Source organism: Myotis lucifugus, unplaced genomic scaffold (genome assembly GCF_000147115.1).
Source record: "Myotis lucifugus unplaced genomic scaffold, Myoluc2.0 scaffold_127, whole genome shotgun sequence".
NCBI lineage: Eukaryota > Metazoa > Chordata > Mammalia > Chiroptera > Vespertilionidae > Myotis > Myotis lucifugus.
The window spans coordinates 857165-882947 of NW_005871175.1; the positions used below are offsets into that span (position 1 = coordinate 857165).

Consider the following 25783-nt stretch of genomic DNA (forward strand, 5'->3'; position numbering starts at 1 on the left):
GTAATAAAGAGGCAATATGTTAATTAGACTGGACGGCAGACTGACCTTCTGGAACGACCTTCCTGAATGACCAGTGGGCAGGGCTGCGAGGGCTGAGGCAGCTGGGGCCGCAAGGGCTCAGCCCCTTGCATGAATTTCGTGCATTGGGCCTCTAGTTTCTAAATAAAGTCCCCAAACACTTCTAATATTAAACATTAAAATAAATGTGAGTTATACATACATTTAAAAAAGACTAATAAAAACGAGTAAAATCATTCTTTTCCAACCCATTTACTCTATTTCATGGTGACAGGTGGCTGGAGCCTATCCCTGCAGCTCAGGGCACAAAGCAGGACCCAACCCTTCCTGGAAGGGCCACTCACACTCACACCCACACCCACACTCCACCCACATCCACACTCAGCCTGGGACAATGTAGACACACCAGCTCAACTCACGTGCACATCTTTGGGATGGGGCTTAGAAACCAGAGAAAATCCACACAGACTTGGGGAGAAGGTGCAAACTCCACGCAGGCAGTGGCCTGGCGGAGAATCACATTTTTCTCATCAATGTTATAATGAAACGATGTAGAAGGAAACGTTAGTCAAGGTCCAGCTGAACTACATCAGTGCCAGGCATTCATAGGAAACACCCTTTGAGCACCTAAGATGAGGCCAAATAAAACCTGGTCCCTGACTTCCTGGACACTAGCCGTCGAGTGAGAGAGACAGCCAAGCAAATCAATGACTTCCATACAAAGTGACAAGTGCCAGCTGGAGGCAGGCACCTGGTGCCAGTGGAAGGCAGGCACGTCTCGGAGGGACTGACTTCTAAGCTGTCAGCAGCAACAGCTCTGACTCCGACTCCAATTCCCAGCACTCAGGTGAGAACGGACCTTCTGACCCTGCTATCACGGCCAGATTTAGCGCCTGTGTTTGTTCTGAGAGAGACGGGGAGAGGCAGAGAAGAACACAGAAAACAAAGAACAGAATTTGAAAGCGCATCGCACGCAGACAGGTTCTGGAAGTTGCTAGAGATGGCCAGGGGTAGGAAGGGCGACCACCCTGTGCCTGGGCAGCCCACATCCTCGATCTGGGTGCAAAATCTAATCTAGGACCCACCTTTCTCCTTGCAGAACAATGAGACATAGAAAGGAGGTCTTCCTCCATCCAAGGACACTTGTGGAGCCAAGCCCATTATAGGCTGCCTGCCACGACCAGCGAGGGCGGCCAGAGGAAGGCGCGGAGCCCAGGGCTCTCCCAGGGGGCGAGGCCACACTCCTCTACCAGCTCCCCAAGGCGACTCCTCCACAGGGCACACCAAGCACCGCAAGTCTCCCACCTTCCCGGTGGCGATGGAACACATCCTGTGGGATCCACTCCCCACCCGGGCCCCACAGGAGATCTACACACAGGAAAGGTGAGTCGTTACCTTAGGCTGTCCTCCAGGGTCTCCTCATCCGAAGAGAAGGTGCCATTGCTGACGCTCTGGGGAGCGTGGCTCTTCCTTCCTGCCTCCGCCTCCTGGGAAATCGAAGTGTCTTTCTTTTTCCTTTTGCCAAACAACTTCTTAAAAGGCTGGAATTTGCCTCCCTTCTTCTTGTCTGCGGATTACAGGATAAACACTCGCTGCGGTTTGACAGGGCTGCACCCCGGAGCCTCAGAGCAAATTACAGCTGAGCGGCCTCGGCCCAGGGAGCTGGGGCAAAGGGCAGCCATCACAGGAAAGGGGCGGCCAAGCCCTGTGCCAGGAATGCCAGGGCCTGCCCTGTCCGCGCACAGTCAGGCGGAGACAAGCAGGAGCGCAGTGCGCGTCTGCCTCAGGCTCCCAGGGAGCACCTGGGACAACACGAAGGGGTTCTAAGCCTCCAGGCGCAGCACCCCTGGCACAGGCCACACCACGGTGGTGTCTGCTTTCTTAAACAAAGCAGGTGGCCCGTGCCCTTCTCCACGGGAGAAGCTGAGATAACGCATAAGCCACACGGCTGTTTAAGAAAAAGTGTGTGTGTGTATCATCTCTTCTGAGAAGCACTCGTTCTGCCTTCGTACACAGAAGAAAACCGCCAACTCTTGGTATAAGCGTTGCCCCCTATCCCCTCCATCCCCATGTAGTTCTAGTTTATCTCTCTTGTCTCCTTTTAAAACTACTGCGAAGAGCCCCACAGGAATCATTATGAACGTTTTTCCATTCATTGCTTCATCCAGGCACAACCCAGGCTCACAGCCAGCATTGCCTGCAGGTATTGTAGGTAATACCTTCCAGTTCAGTTTCAGATACAAATTCCTCACATCACTCCACTCCCACCTCGGCAAAGGAAGTATAAATCACCCCATGCCAGAGCATCTTCTCAGATCTTCCCTTTAAGAAGTTTAAAGAAAAGAAAAACAAAAAAAAGAAGTTTAAAGAACATGTATCCAGTGATCAGGCACTCTTTTTCCTAAATTATTTAACCCTTACTATGCATCACTGCTCTAAGAACTTTACAAATATGAACTCGGTCCTCACCACAATTCTGTAAGGTAGGTAGCATCGACATCCCCATTTTACAGATGAGAAGCCTGAGGTACAGAGAGATGAGCTAACTTGTCTATGTCATGGGAAACATATCTTTGAAGCTGGAGTCAGGAGCTCTGAGGGAAAAGGAAAGTTGAAACATTTCTATACACAACGTGTATAGAAAAACATCGGTATAAAACACAAAGGTATAGGGCCCCCAAGTTAGTATCAGAGCCCCCAGAACTTTGCTCAACAGAGTCTACAGAGAGATCTGGGTATAAAAATGAGGTTACTGATGTTCAAAGTAGTTGCCTCATCTCCTCTGGTGATCTTCAGCTCTGGCTTTTCTGAGAGAAAATCTGAAGGGTGGAAGAAGTGGTTTAAATCACTTTGCCCTGAGCAGTGGCATCAGACACTGAGGAAGCAGATACAATAATCACCAATTACAAAAAGACATATACTGGGATCCTTACTACAGATGCAAACAGACCTTCGAGCGTCAGCGGTCCCTGAAACAACACTGTATCATTTCACATTGAAATGGAAGGCAGATTTCTAACATACGAGATGCCTTCCACACCCAAGGCTTTGTGCTAGGCATGTAGTCCTCAAAAAAGTTAAAATTTCACTCTGTACTATTATTAAAAAGACGATAAAGTGTGCAATACAATTGGGACAATATTGGTAAAAAATAATTAGAAGGTTTGATTTCAGAATGTTTGTATGCTTTCAGTGGTCACTTATTCAGGAGTATAGGCCAGAGATTTTCATGACATCTACTTTTGGTATCCATGAGCAAAATCTCCAGTGGATAATTTTTAAAAATTACCACCTGAGGATTTCGAAGACCAGCAAAGAAATTAGGCAAGTGTTAAAAAAATTGGCCTTATATAAAATGAATCAATTAAATATCTTAAATTTTAAAAAATTCTATAAGGCACTACAGGTATCATTACATTATTATATAATTGGTCTTTGGCACTGACTGATAAGTCAACATTTTCTTTTTGACTATCCAAGGCTCAAAATATGTAAATGACACCATTATTGTGAATGGTCACCATGATAAATGGTCAAACAGCCACTTATGCTAATTTCACTTATTTCTGAGATAAATTCTTCCTTCTTCCCTTTTTATCAATTGCCTTTTTATCACTGCAGAAATATCTAACCTTAAATTGTCTAACCAGGAATATTCTCAAAGACCATTGCAAAAACCTAAAAACATCAGTTATGAATCATTCCTCCCAGCCTGGGCCCACTGATCCAGCTTTTAAGTTAACTAGAGAATTTTTTATTATGTCAGAATTTATTGATAAAAAAAAAGATCATCATTTGCTCTAAAGTCAAGGTGGATGTGGTGGCGTTCAGTTGAGCTGGAACCAAGGGAGTGAACGATCATCAGAGACAAATTATAGTTTCTTGAACAGGTTACTTGTGTATTTAACTAACGGGTGACTTGGTCAGTCGAGAAGGCGGATGGGGTCCTTTGTGTTGCCTCAATGTCCAGAACGGTGGCAGCCACCATATAAAATATTTGTTGCATTGGTCACATTGCTGGGGGAGACAGAGTGAACAGAACCTGGAAAGAGCTGAATACAAACACAAGGATGGGCCAGAAACAACAGCCTTGGGGAGATGCCAGGATGAGGAGCCTCAGCCCGGAGAACCTGCTGGGCTGCAAGCAAGCAGAGAGTGGCCTCCCTCAGGGGGCCCCGTCTGCACAGCTGGCCCGTTGAGGACTGTTTGTGAACCAAGCACTCCAGCACTTTGTGCTGCACTTTAGATGGGCAATGACTTGGCACGAGTACACACGTATTATCCTGGAAGACGTGTCAAAGTCCAAATGTCAGAGAGCACACAGCTCAGAAGTACTCGGGAAAGGCTGTTTCAGCAATCCCTTGGCTATTATCAGGAAGGTAAGAGAACAATAAAACCTACCTGAACTACCCATCCGACAACCACTCCTTCCTGCCACGAGGAAAAGAGTGTTTAAGTCCTAAGAATGCCATTCTCTCTTGGGAGGAGGGGTCAGAACACGGAAGCTTACAATCTGCTCCAAAGACTTAGTGTTTGGTCACATCTCGGTTATAAAAAGTAATTTCCACCGTCCTCATTTGCAAAATTAGTAACATACTTTCTGTCAAGATATCTTTACATTTTAAATACAATTTAAATGTGTATTTTAAATGATATTTTTACTAATGACTGTGGCAATTAATGAATGTTCCAGGGCTAACTTTATGAAAAGTCCCAGTAACTACATTTAGGCCCACCTTACCTTCAGACAGCAAACTGTGATTAAGCAACACCAATAGGGAATGAACCTATAAATCAGAGGAGGAATTATACTCTTATTGAATTGATCCCCCAGTTTTATTCTCAAAGTTCAGTGTAAGATTTCTCACATCCAAAAACAAGTACCTAATTTTGTTGTTGTTGTTAATACTCACCCTAGGATATTTTTTTCCATTGCTTTTAAGAGAGAGTGTGGAATGGAGGGAGGGAGGAAGAGAGAGTGAAAGAGAGAGAAACATCAATGTGAGAGAGACACATCAATTGGTTGCCTCCCACATACGCCCCGACTGGGTGTGGGTAGCAAACCCACAATGCAGGTACATGCCCTTGACTGGGAATCAAACCCTTGACCCTTCAGATGCAAACAGACACAATAATGGTGTCATTTAACACTCGCCTAATGTTCTTTGAGAGGGCCAGTGCTCTAACCACTTAGCACACGGGCCAGGACAACAAGTACCTACATTTTATGAAACATTTGCAATTCTATGCCACAACCACCATTATGAAAACCTGGGATGAGCCTATAAATATGCATTAAATGAACTATTTTAGGATCGATTTATGATTTGGGGGCTGTATTAACAGTCTGTCTCCACAGAATCAACTGGCTAAGTGCATGGTCATCAGCAGCAGCTATTGACAGATGACACCGACTGTTACCATGAATATTCTTTGTACAGATGGGGCCTAAAAGATCAAAGCAATTTTAACAAGGTAGTAAGGCAGAGCACTTCTGCAATGCTGATGTGAAATATTCCCACAGGCAAATGCCATAGAGCAGGAGAACAGTTTAGCAATGTTTTCTCCAACAGAGTATTTAAGATGGCATTTTAGAATTTTACACAAATTTAATTTGGTTGGGTGGTTGGGGTAGTGGGGAGAAGGAGAGAGGGAGAAGGAAGAAATATTCCCTCTACTAAATTGTGTCTTTTTTAAAATTGGCTACAACTCTAGTTAAGGGTTATGTACATGGGCCCCAGAGATAAGAAGAGTTGGCTCAAATCCCGATTCCATTTCTTACTAGCTATGAAACATCTGCTTGCCAGCCTCTCTGGAAATGTACCATCTTAAGATGTAAGACTGAATTTATTGGGGAAAAGACAGTGGGTGCCACATTGTCTTAATATCTCACCATTTTTGTGTTGTCATTTTTCACATGAAAGAATGTACATATGCATATACACTATCCTCAGGGATCATGGTAATTTTCATTCTTTTTAAGTACTGAATTAATTTATTGTCATCATCCAACAATTATATTAGGGATTTTTTTCCATTAAAAAAAGTGCTCATTATCCATTACTTCATAGATATAATTATGTACTGGCTGCATCATCATAATTGTTAGTTTACATAGACGTTTCTAAAAATTAAAAATCACTGGGCAAGTCGAGCAAATCTGATTCATTTTCCATTTGTCATAAGGATGCAATTCTTACATTTCATTTCTAAACCTAAAATAATAGAAGCATACAATTTCTCTGCATTGGATTATTCATATGGTACGCTTTCAAATGAGAAACAGAATTTCCTATCATAGTTCACTTGGAGATCATAAATGTTTTCGTCTGGGGCTTCTCAGACTGGGCTCTGTGTGTCGGTACCAGGTTCTTATTCAAAGACCAGTTCATTTGAGAACCCGAGTAAAATAAAGTTAAATATGTTTCTTTACCAGGGACCTTCCAGGGTCTTTAATATCCTATATCATGATTGCTCTCCAAAGGAGCAGAGAATATGCAGTGCTTCCCAAAACTTGTTGGCTATGGAGACTTGGCTGTTTAGACATTCATCATGGCTAGTGTTCTTCTGAACATTCTCTGGGAAACACTTGCCTTCCATATTTCTTTCCAACAATTTTTAGTTTCTTTAGGTACCATATATTTCATGCACATACCTCCCCCAAACTCCAGAGCACCCTGCTCAGGAGACCTGAGTGAGCTGACTGACACACATTTTGGTTAAATAAACCTACTGTTTAGGGCCAAGTTCTGATTTCAAACATGTATACTTAACACATGTGAATAGCATATATTAAGACACAGAACATAGCCAACTGCCTGAACCATATAGTTTTACTATGTAAGCCGGGGAACTTCAGAACCTTTTCTTAGCTCTGGAACACTGGATACTTTGGAGAAGGAACTATCTAGTTAAAAAAGATTACTTACTGAAGTACACGGTGATACACAAATACTTGGTGGCTATCACATTCTTACTGGACTCCACAATCCTGGAACATTTCAATAAAGAGCAGGAGTTGGCAGCATGGCCGATGGGCTGTGCTCCCTGGGACGATGCAATGACAAGACTGCGATTCTCCTTCCGGAGAGGAGGGAAGGGGGGCCATGGCCTCCTGTCAGGTTACGTGGGTGAAGAAGGAACAGTTTGCTCCTTTACTGGGGAAGCACGGAGGGAGGAAGATATTTGCTGCTGTGCTATTTCAGACAATGAAGAGACAGGATCAATAATGTTCGTTCGTTCGTTCTCTCTCTCTCTCTCTCTCTCTCTCTCTCTCTCCTCTCTCTCTCTCATCTCAGAAATCTGCAATTTGGCCAGGGCTTGTCAGGGAAAGCTTGTTTCTGCTCTAGCACATCAGCTGAGGTGGCTTGACTGAGGGCAAAAGGACTCATTTCCAAGATGGTGCAATCAACTGGTTGGTATTGGCTGTCAGTTGGGAGCTCAGATGGAGTCGAAGGCTAGGAACCCTGGGTTTCTCCCTGCACGGATCTCTCCATGTGGCCTGGGCTTCCTCATGGCATGATACTTGGATTCCAGAGGCAAGAACAGAGTTCTAGCTAGGCATAAGCTATACTGTCTTTATGACCTGCCTCAAAAGTCTCATAGTTGTCCATCTTTTTTTTATGTTGTTTATCCTAACCTGAGGATATTTTCCCACTGAATTAATACTCTTTTAGAAGAGGGCAGGGGCCCTGGAACTAACGGCAAGAGGCCCAGGGTGGTAGTGGCTGTAGCTTTCACCAGTGGAGAACGTGGTAACCAGCCCATATCCAAACCCCAGGTCCTGGGAACTTGGGTGGATGGGCTACAGCATATGTTGGAGACTTCTAAGGAAGGCATAGAGCTTGGATTTGTGTTGTTTCCTCATCCAGAAACGTCATTTTCACTTTTTTTCCAATGGGATAAAACCCTATTCAAAGACCTAGGTCCTCGAGGCTGTTCCCAAGCCCCCCAAGCCCAGTGATAACTAATCACACCTCCCTCTGGCTTCCGTGCACTTTGCTCATACGTCTGCTGTGCCACACCGTGTGTCAGGAGCTGACCTGTGCCCCCCAACATTCTTACGTTGAAGTCCTAACCCCCAAGCACCTCAGCATGTGACTATTTGGAGAAAGGGTCTTTAAAGAGAGAATGATGGTAAAATGAGGTCGTTAGGTGAGCCCTCATCCAATATGACTGGTGTCCTTGTAAGAAGAGATTAGGACACAGACACAGACAGGGGCAGGACCATGTGTGGCACAGGGAGAAGATGGCCATCTACAATCCAAGGGAAGAGGCCTCAGAAGACGCTGATGACACCTTGATCTTGGACTTCTAGGTCCCAGAATAATGAGAAAATCCTTGTGTTGTGTAAGCCGCCCTGTCTGTGGTACTTTGTTATGTAGCCCCAGCAAACTAATATGATTTTGTGACTTTACACTTTTAAACATGTTCTTCTTCTACCTAGAATGCCTTTCTCCATTGGCCTAGAGAACTCCTAACGATCTCCCCAAACACATCCTTGGTGTCACATTCTCTTGAAAGCCATCCCTGAGCTCTCCAGCCCGAGAGAATGATACCTCCTCAGTTCTCTGTGCATGGAACAGACGTCTATTACAATACCACAAAGCGTGCCACAGCCCTTCGCCGGCAAGTTCCCTGGGTGCAGGGCCTGAGCCTTGTTTATTCTGCATCCACAGCACCCATCCTGATGCCTGGCACAACGCAGCACACATCAATATGGATCTACTGTTCACTACCCCCTCAGGGCCAGATGTGTTTAGAAATCAGAAATGTTCAGATTGTAAAAAGGTATATTTAGACCCCAGTGGAGTCTATGACAGCACTTTATAACAAATGCAATATTTCTGGAACACATCTACATTCACCTTGGGTTTTGCTACCAAATGAATTTGTGCCTAACTTACAAAGAACTCTGGGGATGGTGATATCTTTACGTAGTTCAGACAGTCCTGCAATCACACTTGCTTTGAAAATGCAAATTTGTTCCAATGTGATTGATCTATCTTATCCCTGAGAAACACTAGGTGAATGCAGAATCCTGCACCCAGCTGAAATGAGGTGTGCAGGAATACACATTCACACACACACCCCTCAAATATTTACCCATTATCCCAGATTGCCGCCCGTGTCATACGTACCTACACATGTGGTGTTACAGTTTTCTATCCAATTTTGGATAACCCTCCTCCCCCACCTCACAATAACTCACAGCTGTCGCCTTCCAACCATTCCCCAGGCCACAAGCAAACTTCAGGTCTTTTGCAAGGTAAAATGCTATACTTATTGCAGTATTATGAATTTCATTACCATTTATGTAAATATAAAGAAAAAACTGCTGTATTTTTAAAGTTAGGTTGCTATCCTTTTAAAATGTCACAGATACATTTAAAAAATGTTTTCATTGATTTTAGAGAAAGAGGAAGGAAGAGAGGGAGAGAAAGAGAAACAATGATGTGAGAAACATTGATTGGTTGTCTCTTGGTACACACCCCAACCCGTGATCGAACCCACAACCTGGGTATGTGCCCTGATCGGAAATCCAACTAATGACCTTTTGATGCATGGGACAATGCTCAACTAACTGAGCCACACTGGTTAAGGCAGTCACTGATAAATGTTTTTGTGTTGTGTTACTACCATTGGCTATTGGTTCCATTGTTCCATTTTGCGGTTTTCCATAACATGCTGATGTTTAACAACGCATATGTTATGTTATGGCAGAATTGATAAACAGAACCTACTGGAATATGTTTATACTTACCTAGGTCTACGCAAGGACCCGCCAATTAAAATTACTTGCCTGTTTTTTAGGCCCCCTATTTCTTGAAACCACATCAATTTTTAATTTTTCTAGTTTTTCCCACTGGTCTGTCTCAGAACCCCTTTTATATGTTTCACAGCAATTCAAAAGAAATAGTATTTAGAAATAGCAACAGAGGCAGATCCGATTTTTAATGTGAAGTCTTAGTGTTTGGCCACATTGCTCCCACGTACTAGAAGATGTGTGGGTGCTGATTCTATTCACTGCCAATTTCTGCCACTTGAGTTTCAGAGCCACTCCCATTTCTAGCCCTTGATTCCTGGAACCACTGGCTGGGAATCAATGCCAACTCTGAGTGGAAAATAATGGTTGGGGAGCTGCCTGCTACCTTGACCTGCATAGTTCCTTAGTGCGGTAGCAAACTACCTCAACAAAGAGTACCTCCGCATGAGGGCTGAACACATTAGATTCATTTCATCTCAACACACTGAACTCCCAACACCTGTAGGTTTGGTGTGGCTGATGGCACTGATAGATAAAACAAAGCTTTAGGGACATTGAGGCTATACTGATCAGGGTTTAATCAGAGAAGCAGAACTAGTAGGAGATGTGTAGGTGTGTGTAAGATATATTAGGAAATTAATTGCAAGGAGTTGGTTAAGCAAGGTGGGGACTGGCCAAGCAAGTTTGAAATCCATAGGGCGAGTCATCGGAAAGGGCAGGCTGAAATTCATAGGCACAGGTTGAAGCTGCTGTTCCCAAGTGGAATTTCTTCTTTTAGGGAAGCCTCAGCTCTGTTTTTAAGGCCTTTAAATTTACTGAATCAGCCCCACCTAGATTATTTTGAAAAATCTCCCTTACTTAAACCAACTAATATGGACTTTAATTACATCTACAAAATGCCTTCCAAGCAACAGCTTAAGTAAACAATATTTGTGTTTGATTTTAAAAACTGGGGAGCCCTGGCTGGGTGGCTCAGTTGGTTGGAGCATTGCCCCATACATTGATATCTCTCTCTCTCTCTCTCTCTCTCTCTCTCTCTCTCTCTCTCTCACCAATAAACATATCTTCAGGTGAGGATTAAAAAACTAACAAAACTAGGGCTACAGCCCAGCCAAACTGACCCATCATAATGACCATACCACTCCATCCTTTGTCCACTTGGCACCCATACATATCTCCTTAAACCATACTTAGTCATAGCAAAATAAAGAAGAAATACCCTTAACTATTATATTCCTTGTTTCTACAGCTGGTCATGCGGTCATAGCTGGTCTTAATAGCCATCTTCTCCCTCTACCTATTCCACATTCCTTTTGCCCTCAGCAAGGACCTCAGCTGGTTGTGGATTCCTGAAGAACCTGGCCACTAGCTGTCCTGAATTGGGTTGTCACAGCTTTTGATTACCTCACAGAACGTGGGAGCACTAGAGATGCCCTAAGGGATCTCCTGTTTCCAGACACACTCTTTCTGACATCCGCTGTGTGGGAGCAGCCCGACTTTCCCTTGGTAGTCAGGTCAGTCACTCTGGTGAGTACCATAACCCTCCTTGCCTGTTGACTGACAGGCATGGAGAGCTAAAAGCGGCTTGCTGGCTGCCTCAACTACCAGTTCAATGGGATGAATCACTGTTGTGCCTCCTGGTGAAAAAATTCTTCCCATTGGAACTAAGAACCTAGACAAGCAGAACCTAAAGTCAAGGGGATGGGAAGCAAATGTGTTCCCAGGGAGTCACTAAGGTTAATTAATAGTGAATGGAGCCACTCCCATTTCTACCCCTTGATTCCTGGACCCATGAAGCCAGGTGATGAGAGAAACAGCACCATAGCTTGGATACTGACTCCTAGAGGGCACAGTCCCAGCCCGACAAAATAGCCAGCACCGTCACTGAGTCTTCTAAAGGCCATTCCACTATTTTGTGAAGCCAGCAGCTCCAGGATGATGGCGAGTGTGGTGAGACCAGTGAATTCCATGAGCATGGCCTATCAACTTCCTTGACCAGAAGTGATGTCTGTGTGAAATACCATTACAGTGGATAAGGTATCCCATAAGTCCATGGATGACAGTTTTGGCAGAAGCACTGCATATAGAAAAGGTAAATCCATATCCAGAGTAAGTATCTATTTTAGTAAGAACAAAGCCCTGCTCCTTTCACGATGGGAGTGGTCCAATGTAATCAGTAGGTAGCTGATCACCCCAGGGGATGATGCTATATGGAGGACTCAGTGTTGGTCTCTGTTGGCCTTGGCGAGTGGGTCAACATTGCTGAGCTCATGAAAAAATTCTATCCCTCCACCAGAGCCATTTTTCATTGGGCCATTGACAAGTGGCTGGGTAAAGAGGCTGCCAAGCAGGCACAGAATGGGTCCTCCTGTGGACTTATTAAAATCCTCCTGAAATCCTACTTTGGTGATCATTCACATGAGACACAAATATCTTTAAATCCTTTGTCCATTCAAAAAGGTCTATCCACACACCTCTTCCCCAGACCCCTCTGTCAACAGATTTTCTAATCATATTCCTTCCAAGTCCATGACCATCTGCCAAACCACTGGCCACTACCTATGAATTGTTACAGACTTGTACCTCTGGCTATTTCTCCTTGTATGCAAAATGAACAATCAGATGTACTGATTGATGTTCTGGCCACTGGGAGAATTTCCCATCACCACTGTCCTTCAGCGATATCCCAGAATGGGGCTAAAGCATTACAGCTTTCAAGTGGTGCCTGAATATTATGCAAAACCATCCATAAACCAGACCTGAGCTTGCTCTTCCTCAATCAACTAGTCACAGGGAATTCTCCACGAGGTCACAGGTGCAGACTGGGAGAGAAGGGAGTGCAGCAGGAGTGGGGATGATGGGTATTCATGCAACTTAACCTGTGCCTTCAGGGCCTGCTCAAACCTGATCTCATATATATCATTTCTTTCTTTTTTAATGTCGTAAGTTTCACTTAAAAAACTTCAGTGTACAATACAGAATGAAAATGCAGTAAACTGGTCATAGTTCAAATAAAAAAGACTTGGGATTATAGCTGATTCCAGGGTAGTAGTTTCCTAGGGCTCCTGTTAAAAACTACCATAAACTGGGTGGCTTTAAACAACAGAAGTGTATTCTCTCACAGGTCTGGAGTCTAGAAGTCCAAAGTCAAGGTGTCAGCAGGGCCGAAGTCACTCTGAAGGCTGAAGGAGGATCTCCCTGGCCTCTTGTGATTTCTGGTGTTCATTGTATACCACTTCCTTTTGATAAGGGAGTGCTGCTAAGCACACCCAGCTTTATGGCTTGGTGGGTCAGACAACACCCAGTTCATGATGGGCAGCTCAGGTCATGTGGTAACTTGGTGGCCCATGGGTAAGCCGTCAGTTTCTACTAAAACCCATTAGCAAGACAAAAGTTGTTTCTCAAAAAGTGAGTAGTTATCTGCAAAGGATGGTAGGGTTTTTCCCCAAAACTGAAAGGGCCAGTGCTATGATTAACAGATAGGGACCTGCCAAAGGCTCCCCATAGCATCCCTCTCTGTCAGTGACACCTCAAGCACCATTGGATCTGCTGGATCATATGGCCCAAATGGCAGAGCAGTTTGCTCAGCAGCCTGGACCTATGGCAGAACCTTCTCTTACTCTGGACACTATTTCTTAACAACAGTGAGAAATGCTCTTCATTTTAACTGGTCATGTGAAGGTGGGGAAACACGCCCCAGAATCTTACAGATCTGTGTTTCTTTAGTCACCCCTGCCACTTTCTAGCTTCTTGGGACCTCAGTTTCCGCACCTGTAAAATAGGGCGACTAAAGTTCATACTATCAATAGTCCCTACCTGGATTCTTCTTCCACCTAATAATCCTACAACTTCATATCCTGTCTATTAAACTCAGCCCATCTATGGCGAAGCAGTGTTTTTCTGTGCAGCACAGATCAGCGCTACCTTTGCAAGAGACCTGTTCCCATTCTAAAGTTCTATGAACTGTTTCTTTAAAAAGCTAGGCAGAAAAAAAAAAAAAGCTAGGCAAGTTTTCAACAACAATCTGTTACAGGGTGTCCCCTCCCCCCAAAAAATGTACACACACTTTGAATAATTATTAATTCCAATGGGTTAAATCTGAAAAGAAAGAAACATCAATTGAGCTATCAGTTATTAAGTGTGTATACTACATTTTTTGGGATACCCTGTATTTTGGCTCATAAAACTTATTACTCTTTTCATAAATTATCTATTAATTATATCCATTATGCTTTCTCCATTCCTGTTTGGCCTCCAAATTATGCTGGTTTTGTTACCATCATACTTATTTAGCAAAGGTAAGGACCTTCAGGGCTTGGGAAAGGCAGTAACGTAGTCTGCAAGTCTGTAAAAGAGAGCCAAGCCATTCCATCTCTTCATGTCAAGATCCAGGTCCCTATGCCTAGGAATGACAATGCTGATGGAGAAGGTCCTAGAACTGAATCCCCAAACCCCACCTCCTCACTGCCAGCCTTGGGTCTGACTCAGTGATTTTTTGAGAAAGGTGACTAACGTGTGAGCCTCAAATCTGGGCAATACATGTGGACCTGCCTTCAGACACACTTCTAGGATATCAGTGACATTAGCCACTCAGGGTTCCTTTTAAGTTCTGAGGGACAAAGTCAGATGGCCTCAGACAGCCTCCAACTTATGGGCCAATGATGCACATGAAGACAGCTTTAGTTGCTGATCAATTCTGCCCCAGTAGATTCAGATTTGCTAGCCCTGCATTTTCCTGTCTGCTTTTCTTGGTGTCTTGTATATCCAGGAATGTACGCCCTACCTGGATTCTTCTTCCACCTAATAATCCTACAACTTCATATCCTGTCTATTAAACTCAGCCCATCTATGGCGAAGCAGTGTTTTTCTGTGCAGCACAGATCAGCGCTACCTTTGCAAGAGCCCTGTTTCCATAGTGCTCAGCGTAGATCTGGGACTATGACGAATGAACAAACATTTACTGCAGTCCTACTGTGCGTAGAGCACTGAACTAGCACTGGTATATCACAGGAATTATTGAGATCCTGATGCCAGCTAAGAGGAAGAATTAGTAAATTTAGTACAAAATAAATTAATAACTTGGCTTTCAAATTCACAAAGTTTTCAGGACTCCGGCCTCCTATGAGAAAAAGTGGAGTTTTGCTAGGTGAAAAAAGCCCTGGTAGCAGCTGACAGGGCTCTCTCTACTTGAAGGTCTAAGGGCTTAGGGGTAGGGGTGAAGGTCATGATGGTGTATGTGTGTATGTGGGTGGAGGTGAGCTAGAAAGATGGTATAAAGTCTTCCCTCAAGGGCATGTGAAGCCCAGGGCAGGTTTGGACTAAAGGCAATCCTAAGATCAGTGCTCTCCAAATACCGTGCGACAGTCCATTTAGCGCACCCTGCAATCAATGTAGTGGCCCATGACCAAGAGTCCTTGAAAACAAAGTAGAAAAGAATAGAGTGGAATACAAAATCGAGTACTATTTCATGAAATTTTTGTTTCTAGCCACTCAGGTTTTTAGTTTATATGTGTGTTTGTGTGTGTGTATACACAACTTCATACACACATATGTTCCAATCTAAAACATTTCTTGCTCTAGATCCAAGACACAAAATATTTGAGAAATGCCAATCAAGGAAAATTACCACATTTCCCAGTAAGTTGGGCATTTCGATGCAAGAGTCAACAACTGTTTATCAACACAAGCCATTGCATGTGTGGCAGTCGCTTTGGCTTAATGAAGATGAGAAAGCACTGCATGCAAAAACAAGCTGAGAGCTGCCAAAGCCATTAACTAAGCTCCCAGACACTGCCAAAGCCAGAGCCAATGTTCGTGCTGCTGAAGTCTCTATTTTGGCTTTGATCATTTGGCTTCTCAAGTACGGAAACTCTATCTTCAGAGAGCAACAAAATCTTCCATTTCCTAATGGAAGAAGGAAGAAAGCGCTATTAAACTCAAGACATTGTGGCTGATGAGCTTGGTGTTGAAGTATAACTTAAAAACTCATAATTTGTGGCATAACCTTAAAAAAGGATTATGCTTTACCTTTTGTATATACTCTACTTTCAATAAAAAATGCCTTCACTATAAAATTTCATGCAGCCCATCAAATCTGCACGCACCAGATTCATTTCTGCTGAATTGTATAACTTGATATTTTTCAAGCGCCTTCCCTAGGACAATTTCAAAGACATGGGAGTGGCGGTGAAGTCACTACTTGCTTTCTGCATCAGACTAGAGAAGCTAACTTAGCTGAACAAGGCCAGATGCTGAGTGAAGAAACCAGGTCTCTGAACCCATTTCCAGCCACCTAACAAGACAGGTGCTCGGATCCAAAGGCAGGCAGCTGAGGAACACTCTATTCCTCTCCCTCTGAGTCTCAGGGATTCCTCCCCTAGACCAGTGGTCGGCAAACTGCGGCCCCTTGAGTGTGGCTCTTCCACAAAATACCACATACGGGCATGCACGTTGTGGAAGAGCCGGTATTTTGTGGAAGAGCCACACTCAAGGGGCCAAAGAGCCTCATGTGGCTCGCGAGCTATGTTTGCCGAGCCGCAGTTTGCTGACCACTGCCCTAGGGTATCAGGCAAAAGACTGGAAAAGATCGTTCTGGAACCGTTAAGTGGAAGTGCTGTATAATGCTCCTTCACACATCGTGTGGAAAATTTTGGAATTTGTCGTTAACCTCCAAAACTCACAGAATGAAGACATGAGTAGATTCAAGAAAACTTTAGACCTATTAATTAATGATAAATTCCAAATGCTTACAGAGGACACAAAGATATTTCGTAATATGTTTGTAATTAAATAAAGTTGATAGCAGAGGGGGAAAATACTATTTTTCCCCATAAATAGTAATGCTAGCAAACTTTATTAAACTTTGGTATGTGCTAGGCATGAAGTTTTACATGCAATATCTCACAATCACTCTGTTAAGTTCTTTCCCACGTTTTAGAGATAAGGAAACGGAGGCTCAGAGAGGTGAAATTTAGTGCCTCTAAATAATTTGTTGAGCCTTGACTGAACTTTCATATTTAAAAATCCATGCGTATGTTGTCTCTCCAAGCTTAGTGGAAGCTCCATGAGGGCAGCGTTCCTATCCTCTGCTTCCCTGCACCCTTTACGCAACTGACCCAACTGTGGTGGGAGCAGAGACTCTTCACAACTACTTCCTGGCTGAGTGGTGGTTCTAGCTCATTTAAAGTGAGTGGATTGCCAAAAGTTTCAAAGACAATTTTTCTGTTTTGTTAATCCTCACCAGAGGATATTTTTTTCCATTGATATTTAGAGAGAGTGGATGGGACAGAGGGTAAGAGAGAGAGAAAGAGAAAGATCAATGTGAGAGAGACACGGGAAACCCTTCAGTGCGTAGGCCATTGCTCTAACCATTGAGAACACCGGCCAGTAAGACACAGCTGTCCGAGCGCCACTAGTTCCCTCAAATGTGCACTTTTCCTAGGACAACACCAGTGCTGACTCAGGACAGGTTATTTCGAGAAATATCATCTAATAACTTGAGTGGAGGAAGCTCTCTGAAAAACAAGTTGCGCTCCCCAACGCCCCCGACTTTTCAGTGGGAAACAAGTCACGCTCCTAGTCTGTCTGCAAGAAGAGCCTGCATCAGGGCGATAAGCCGAGTATTCCCTGACGGGTCCCACAGCCCTGCCACTTGAAAGATTAACTCCACATTCTGGCGCTGCCGTGATGTTTTATTCATTTGCTTATTTATTTTGGGGGGTGTAGCACACAGAGTCCTCAGCCTCGCAGAGTCCACGCTCCCTGCGCTGGCCTGTGTAAGTACAAAGCGTCCCATGCAAACCCAACCGACTCTCTGGGCGAGTCTCCCTCCCACTTACTCACTGAAAGGCTTCCAACTGGGGGTGGGGGGGGGGCAGGGAGAGGAAAGGAGCTGAGATCCCTCATGTGACTCTGAAAGCCAAAATGAGCTTTATTTTATTTTTATTGATTTCAGAGAGGAAGGGAGAGGGAGGGAGAAGCATCAATGATGAGAGAGAATCATTGGTTGGCTGCCTCCTGCACCCTCTCCCCACACTGGGGATCGAGCCTGCAACTTGGGCATGTGCCCTGACAGGGAATTGAACTGTGACCTCCTGGTTCAGAGGTTGACACTCAACCACTGAGCCATGCCAGTTGGGCAAAATGGGCTTTCCTTTAGATTCCAGAGTTACTGTCAGCTGCCACTCAACAATTGCTAGGTCACACTACTGCCAAAGTAGCTCACAACACAGGAAATAAGGCCAGGTGAGAAAAGGCTACCAATCATCGTGCAGGGTGGATCTAGCAGAGAGACTCAAAAGCTTCAAAAGACACTGATGACATCTGTGCCTCAACTCTTAGCTTATGAGGCAGCAAGAGAGACTATAGTTTGCAAAAGCGTCTCATGCCACTGTAGCCCTTAGCCTTACTTTTCGCACAAGCCCCATGACAAATCGCCAGAGTACTGTGTTACATGCAATTCCCTTGCCGGAGTGACAATGCACCCCTTTCTCTCATATTCAACAAAGCTTATTAAAAGGCATGTTAATGAGAAGGACTTATAGGGGGCTAACTCTGACTGCATTCTAACTTTTTTGAGAATTTAAGTACTTTACTAAATAATCACAGAGTACTTGGGGGATACACCTTTGTAGAAAATGGCCATAGAGGCAAGAAGCTGGAGGTCACCCTCTGATGTCATTCTTAAGGGTAACAATGACTGCCTATTTCACACACACACACCCCTCCGCCCATTTCCCAATTTCAGAGGATGCGGCCAGGGCCTTTCTTCACATTTCACGCACTTACCTTTTGCACTGACTGAAGCCTAAAATTTCCCAATCAAACAAGAGACTCTTCCATGTGGTACTTTATCCCAAAGACAACGCCAGATGGGAGGATGCGTGACTGGCCCACCTGATGAGCTCAGCAGGGCATTTGGTATGTTACTACAAAAACGTCTACAGTGTGACTCAGGGTAAGTCCAGGCACCGTTGGGTTGGCTCTTGACGTAGTTCTATTCCAGTAAGGAGAAAACCGCCAGTGGAGTCTTCAGCTCAGGATTCTGCCTCTGACAGTTGCTCTGAAAAGTGGTGTGTGCAACAGCATAACTGCCCTCCATGCTACCCTGCCTGCTCCCCTTCCTGCCCCAGGTTATCTATACCTCGACTCACTTCATTTACATTCACCTCCCACATGTGGCCCCAGGTGAAGAGACATCATCTTTCATTACAAGATATCAATAAAAAAGGAAGGGAAGCGAGAGGGAAGAGATTAGATAGCTAAGTTCCATTCAGCATTTTCTAGCTTCAGAGGATAGGAAAATCGCATATCAGAGAAGTTTTATTTCCCCTCCGACAAAATAAAGCTTTGCTGAGAACTGCACTGCAGAGCATGGGTGCTCAGGCAGGCAGGGTGGGGCTGGCAATCAAAGCCTTATGGACCCTGCAGACCTTGGCCAAGGCCTCCTGCCCATCCCCCTCTACATTAGCATGCCCGTAGGGCGCATGCCAGACACTGATTCCAGGAAAAATAGACTGAGTCAGAGTCATCACCTGAGGAACCTATCATAGCCAACATTTTGCCTGAATCTCATTTACAAGAAGAGAGAAAAAGCAATCAGATGCATGCCCGGAAAAGAAAATCTGTCCAGATACCAAAGACTTAAGTGCAAATTATTTGCAATCTCAACCAAACATTGCAAGTTGATTTTTACTTCACTTCTATGAAGGGCAACGGGAGAGCGAGTGTGAGAGAGAGATTATCAGCAGCAAGGCACCACTCTGCTCCTGCTTCTGACTCGGGGACACACTTGTCCCAGCCAAAGCCGTGACTCATCCTCTGCTGCCAGTCACAATAGGAGCTCGATTTGCTGCAGTTCCGCACACCGCGCAGCACTCCTTACAAGAAAGAGCTCTGCTCTAGCATTTCGGAAAGATTAAAGTCAGCACAGAAAATGGAAAATTACTATCACCATTTTACGCTAAAGAGAGATGACCAAAACACAATTTGAAAGCACCGAAAGCTTTAGTCCAGAAAATCAGCAAACATTTCTGCATGTGTTTGTTTTTGGTTGTTTTATTTATTTATTTATTTTTTGGTATGCAGTGAATATGATATAATAGAAATCAGGCCCAGAGAGATTATTGGGGAATCTAAGATTATTCTACATAGCCACTCAAGAGAAGTGATAGAACTGCTAGCAAGTGTATTCCAAAGATAATTGAGTCCTTTAATTTACATTCATATTTCCATTTGCTCAGCAATTATTTATTGCCTGTCCGCTATGAAAAAGACTTGAAAGGAAGCACTAGGATACCCCTAATATGAGGTAAGAAGTAGTATGTTCCACTACTACATCCAGAAGGGGATGGTTGTTTCAAGGAGGGGATTATCATTTCAAGATGAGGAAGGCTTTCTGGTACAAGGGGAAAATGAACGGATGAAGGAAGGATGAATAAAACTTGAGACATTCAGAAATCAGGGAAATCTCTTTCCGAACAATGTGCACAAAGACATGAAGGCGAGAAGCGGAGGGAGTCGGGGAGCGATGAGTAGATCCAGTGTCAGAGCAAGTTGCCGGAGCTCAGCAGGGAGTGGCACTGGATCTGTGGGAAATGTGTGCTGGCTTCAGGAGCCGCAAACGGGAGTCAAGTGAACAACTGTAACAGTCAGACCAGCCAGGGTAGCTACAGGCCTGAGAGGGGGCGCTGGAGGCCCACTCTGGGCCAGGTGTTAACTGTTAGTTGCTGGACTGTCGGGGTTGTCAAGGAAGACTTACCACAGTAGGGTGCTGGGGGAGGGAAGCATTCAGGGGGTTGGGAGATGTGAGTACAGAGTATTTCTGAATTTTAACAACCAATACAGCCATACTGGTGTATGGCAGCTGAATTTCAGTTCTGTCTATTGTTAAAACATAAAAAGTCAAAAGTTAATAAAAACTTTTGACTTTCTAGTCAACTTAGATACACATGGGGGCAAAAGTAGGTTTACATTGTTCATATGGAAAATAATACAATAAATAATAAATAATAATACAAGAATAAACTCTGTTTCGCACACTCATAATTGTAAATCTACTTTTGCCCTACCCTGTATAATACTTTAGGGATTTAGTTGAAATACAGTCAAATGTGGTCCTAGCCAGTTTGGCTCAGTGGATAGAGCATTGGCCCTCAGACTGAAAGGTCCTGGGTTCGATTCCGGTCAAGGGCACCTGCCTTGGTTTTAGGCTTGATCCCCGGCCAGTTGGGGGCATGTGTGTGGGAGGCAACCAATTGGTGTGTCTCTTTCACATCGATGTTTCTCTCTCTCCTGTCTCTCCTCCTTCCTTTCACTCTCTCTAAAAATGGAAAAAACATCCTCAGATGAGAATTAAAAAAAAGAAAAGAAAAAGAAATACAGTCAAATGTGTTCTTAAAATGTATTAATTTAAAATATTACATTAATTTAATAATGCCTATAGTTTTGTTAAATAATATATCAACCTGGAAATACCATGCTATTCAATTCTGATATTTTATAAATAAAAAATATTAAAATTGTTTTAGATAATTATCCTTACTATTTTCTCTTCTCACTCTTTCTGAAACTCATATTAGTAATATATCAGACTCAATGTAATATTCTCCACTTTTTTTATTTCTCTCACCATTGCCCATCCTTTTGTTTTTTAATTTTATTTTTTTGGGGAAATTTCTGCAACTTTATCTTCCAACAGTTTTATGGAACTACTTGACTCTTAAATGATTAATTTCCAAGAGTTCTTTTTTATCCTCTGAATGAGTAGCAATCTGCTTTTTTCATGTGCACAATATCTTTCTCTTATCTCTGAGGACATTTTCTTTGAAGTTTTCTTCCACTTCCTACATTACTTCTAAGTCTTCTGAGTTCCCTTTTCCTGCTTCTTCACTTGGGTTGCTGCCTTTCATGCTGGATGCTTTAATCAAATGTCTACTGATTCTTAGCTGTCCATTCTTATTTAATAACTAGAGGCCTGGTGCACAGGATTCGTGCACTGGTGGGGGCGTGGCCTATGTGGATTGGCCCGCTATGGGTGCACCGCTCATCCTGGTCAGCTGAGCGATTGTGGACCCGTCCTCTGAGCCGCTGCTCCCTGGTCCAGCATATTCCATGGAGCCGGAGCACTCGCCTCTCCAGGGGACCCGGTTGGGGCTGGGCCCAAGGACAATAGTACTGAGAGGCGGTGGAGTAGGCCTCAGTCCCGTGGCAGCCATGAACCCACCTCCCAGCCTCCGGGAGCCCGGTGGTGGCACTGTGTGGCCTGCGGGCATCGGGAGGAGGCAGCAGCAGGGAGTGAGGAGGAGGAGCCTTAGGCAAGGAGGGATGATCGCAGCCTGGGTTCCTGCCTGTTGGCCCAGGGTTCCCAGTGGGAGCAGCCCCTCATCCCGGTCAGCCGAGCGGCGCTCCCACTGTGGTAGCGCATTGACCACCAGGGGGCAGCCCCTGCGTTGAGAGTCTGCCCTTTGGTGGTCAGTGCGCATCATAGCGACTGGTTGACAGATTGTTCTGGTTGTTCCGCCGTTTGGTCACTGGGCTTTTATTATATAGGATGAAGCACTAAATATGAACTGGTAGGCTTCACTATAGAGTATTCAGACAAAAACCCACATGTTTGTTTAAAAAAAAATGTAGCACATTAGTTAGGTTATAGGCTAAGTTGCTACATTAAAGAGGCCCGCCCCCCCCCCAATAGAACAACTCAAACAAGTTAAGATTTTGTTTCTTTCTCTTTTAACATTCCATAGTTGATGTGTGATGCTGCATAAGTGGATGCTGCTGCTCTTTCTATTCTAATTTTCTGCTCCACTATCCCCAGGGTCCTGTCCTTGCCTCACCAGCACCACACCCACACCCTACCCTTGAAGGGTACAGAGAAAAGGGAAGACAAGCAAGTTTCTTTTAAAGCAGTGATGTAGAAGCTGCTCATACCACTGATAAGAATTTAGTTAGTAGTCTAACCCAGTGGTCGGCAAACTGCGGCTCGCGAGCCACATGCGGCTCTTTGGCCCCTTGAGCGAGGCCACGAAGTTTCAATCGCACTGTACGTGCGCGCCCGCACGTGGTATTTTGTGGAAGAGCCACACTCAAGGGGCCGCAGTTTGCCGACCACTGGTCTAACCTCACTACAGGGGAACCTGGGAAATATAGTCCTATCTAGGCAGCGAGGTTCCTTGCCAAAACTTGGGGGTATTCTATTAGTTAAAAGGATAACAGGCAGAATAGAATGGGGAACATTAGCGTCTTCCCCAATTTAGGGCCTCTCAAATACCAGTACCTCCAGGTTTTTCTCTGGGGTGGTTCATTTTCTCTAGAGATAGATCCTTCAACTTCTTCTGCACATCCAGGTTGCTGGTATTCACTGTCTGGTCTCCAAGCTCCGGCTCCTCACTCCCACCTCTTTTGTGCCTGAAATCTCAGACTGCTGACCTCTGGTTTACCTCCTCCAAAGAATAAACTTCTGATTTTATGTGGGGGTGGAGGAGGCCTGATTACCTGTGTGCAATGGGGTACAACTGCTCCTTGGACAGACTTTCTCCTGAACTCCCTATTCTCAGCTTCCCACCCCACCCGTCTCCATTGGTCTCTGATGCCTTTATTTTTAAGCTTTTCACGGGTTCTTTGGGTACCTGCATTGTTGGAACATTGACGTTTTTGCTCTCTTAGCATTCCTCTGTCACTTTTCAATCTTCACAAATCCTAGCATCCTCCAAGGTGACATCTGCCTTTCTGTTTCTTGTTCTCTTTATTCTTTAGGGGATTTGAATAAAGAGAAGGAAGTGAAAATGGCTTTACTATCTTGAAACTAAAAATATTTTTTCATCTGTCCATGATGCTATCAATGGAAATTTTATCTCATGCCACAAACATCCATTTGCTTAAAATAAGAACAGTTTTATTTTTCCGTTCATCCTGTGGGTATATACTCATGATTCTCCACAAAGTAACCACTAATTGTATTTCATTTTAAAGTGATTTTTAAAAGGCTTATTTGTAATGATATCTAAGACTTGCAATTGTGAAGTCATTTCCCACTCCCTCCCCCCAAAATATTTACTAGATCTATATTGAATTTCTTTGCTTCTTTTGTCAAACAACCTCTATAAACATAGAAACCAGTGGTGACAGAGGTAATCATGGGCCATTGTCTCTCTCCTAAACAATTCTATGTGGTCCAAAATAAAGTAATTTGAGAGAGTGCTCTGTAAAATAAAAGGTTTTTAAAGACCTGCAGATAAGCCAACTCTCTTTGTTCTGAAAGATAATTTTTAGGAACAAAACTTGATATAAAAACTACGATTGGGCATAAAAAAACTACACTCTCTTTCACTTCCTTGTTTTTGCCCATGGAGGCCATGTTCATGGTACACCTTCTTCAGCTTCTCCCTCTGGCTACCTCCTACTCATCCTTCAAAACTAATTTCTGGGGTCAGCTCCTACAGGAAGCCTTCCTTGACCATCTCTCAGAGCTCCCCCAAAGGCTGATCAGGTGCCGCACCCGGTGTTCCCTTTAAATATCATTTATTATATAGTAATCACCAGTTTATTTGCTAAACTGTGGGCTCCTGGAGGACAAGGTCCGTGTCTTATTTATCTTTACATTCCTGGCATCTATAAATCATGCCTGCAACACAGCAGTTGCTAGTTACATATTCACTTATTGAATGAAAAAGAGAAATGCTAGTTTTCAACTGGAAGTAAAAATCCCTCAATGAAGTCAGAAGCCGAGAAATCAGGAGGGATAATTCACCTTGGTTACTTTTAATCACTCATTCCCTCAGTGACTAAATATTAACTGAGCCAAGAAATAGAAAACTCAAGTAAATGGAATTTCAGAAATAGATATACCTTCGAGATTTAAGCCACTGGCTTGCTGGCCAGATAAAAAGATGCATAAACTTGTACTTTTGGTATCTGTATCAGTCAAGGCCTTTTGGTTGTGATAGATGGAAATCCACCAGGTTAAAAATGGGGGTTAATGAAACCCGAAGACACAAAAGTTCTATACTGAGCAGCCACATTGAGGAGAAGAGCCACAGAGGGTGAGCATTTCAGTCTGCCCTTTTCCATATGTCAACGGGGTACATGGAAGAAAACGGTAGCTGCTCTAATGTGGACTTTGACATGTAGATTGCTTTGTTTTTGTTTGGGGGAGGCAGCAAAAGTTATACTCAGAGACTCTTTCTGTCGTTGCCAGTGGTTCATTGTGGAAATTGTAATACTTTCACAAATGTACAGGATAATCTCTCTTACTAAGCCAAATAAAGAGATACACCAAACAAATGACAGATTAATCACACTATTGTTCCAGGCACGGGGAGGTGAAGGAATAAAGTCCAAATTTCATGAGGTGCACCTTTTTTTAAAAAAAAAAATATTTTTTTTTTATTGCTTTTTTGCAGAGAGGAAGAGAGAAGGATAGAGAGTTAGAAACATCGATAAGAGAGAAACATCGATCAGCTGCCTCCTGCACACCCCCTACCGGGGATGTGCCCGCAACCAAGGTACATGCCCTTGACCAGAATCGAACCCGGGACCCTTCAGTCCGCAGGCCGACGCTCTATCCACTGAGCCAAACCAGTCAGGGCAAGGTGCACCTTTTTATACGAGGAGCACTCAGGATACTTGGCAACCAACCGAAGAGCTGATTTCCACTGTTGGTAGGTGGTCAAGATGAGGAGGGCCTCGCCAGGACAGAAGTGAATGCCCTGAGGGCCCTTAGAGAGTTTTGAGGTCAGCAAAGAGTTGCCCTACCCAAACTCAAATTCTCAAATAGTCCTCACAAACTCTTGGTACTTATAGTCCAAATGTTCCCTTGTTTCTACACACGCTTCTCTTAATACGCCCCTCCGCAGCTGGGCGGGCACATTTACTGACAAGATAGTGAGTCATGAATCCAAAATTATAATGAATCCAATTCTTGCACCTAAGATCCCTTTCTCTGATACGTTGTTATAGCACCTTATGTGCAAATAAATGAACATTAGGTGCAAAAACACA

The 25783-nt window shown here is 44.0% G+C and overlaps 1 protein-coding gene and 1 long non-coding RNA gene across 9 annotated transcripts in view; one reads left to right on the forward strand and one right to left on the reverse strand.

Annotated features, from left to right (window-relative positions):
- The window catches only part of KIAA1211 (KIAA1211 ortholog), a 210580-nt gene that overhangs the window by 42478 nt on the left and 142319 nt on the right, over positions 1 to 25783 (reverse strand). For 6 of the 8 annotated variants that reach the window (XM_023758283.1, XM_023758281.1, XM_023758282.1 and 3 more), the window contains one exon: positions 1414 to 1585. Coding sequence is in view for 4 of the 8 variants with exons in the window: in XM_023758281.1 (XP_023614049.1) it covers positions 1414 to 1585 (172 nt within the window). In the remaining 4 variants the exon portion in view is untranslated. Of the gene's footprint in view, positions 1 to 1413; positions 1749 to 25783 lie in introns of those variants that run through there. The other 2 variants (XM_023758285.1, XM_014460175.2) reach the window with 1 other exon arrangement.
- On the forward strand, positions 227 to 15840 carry LOC111827071. The gene is made up of 5 exons (XR_002830547.1): positions 227 to 865; positions 1118 to 1401; positions 11034 to 11311; positions 11706 to 11876; positions 15365 to 15840. It is a non-coding gene; the product is annotated as an uncharacterized LOC111827071 (long non-coding RNA).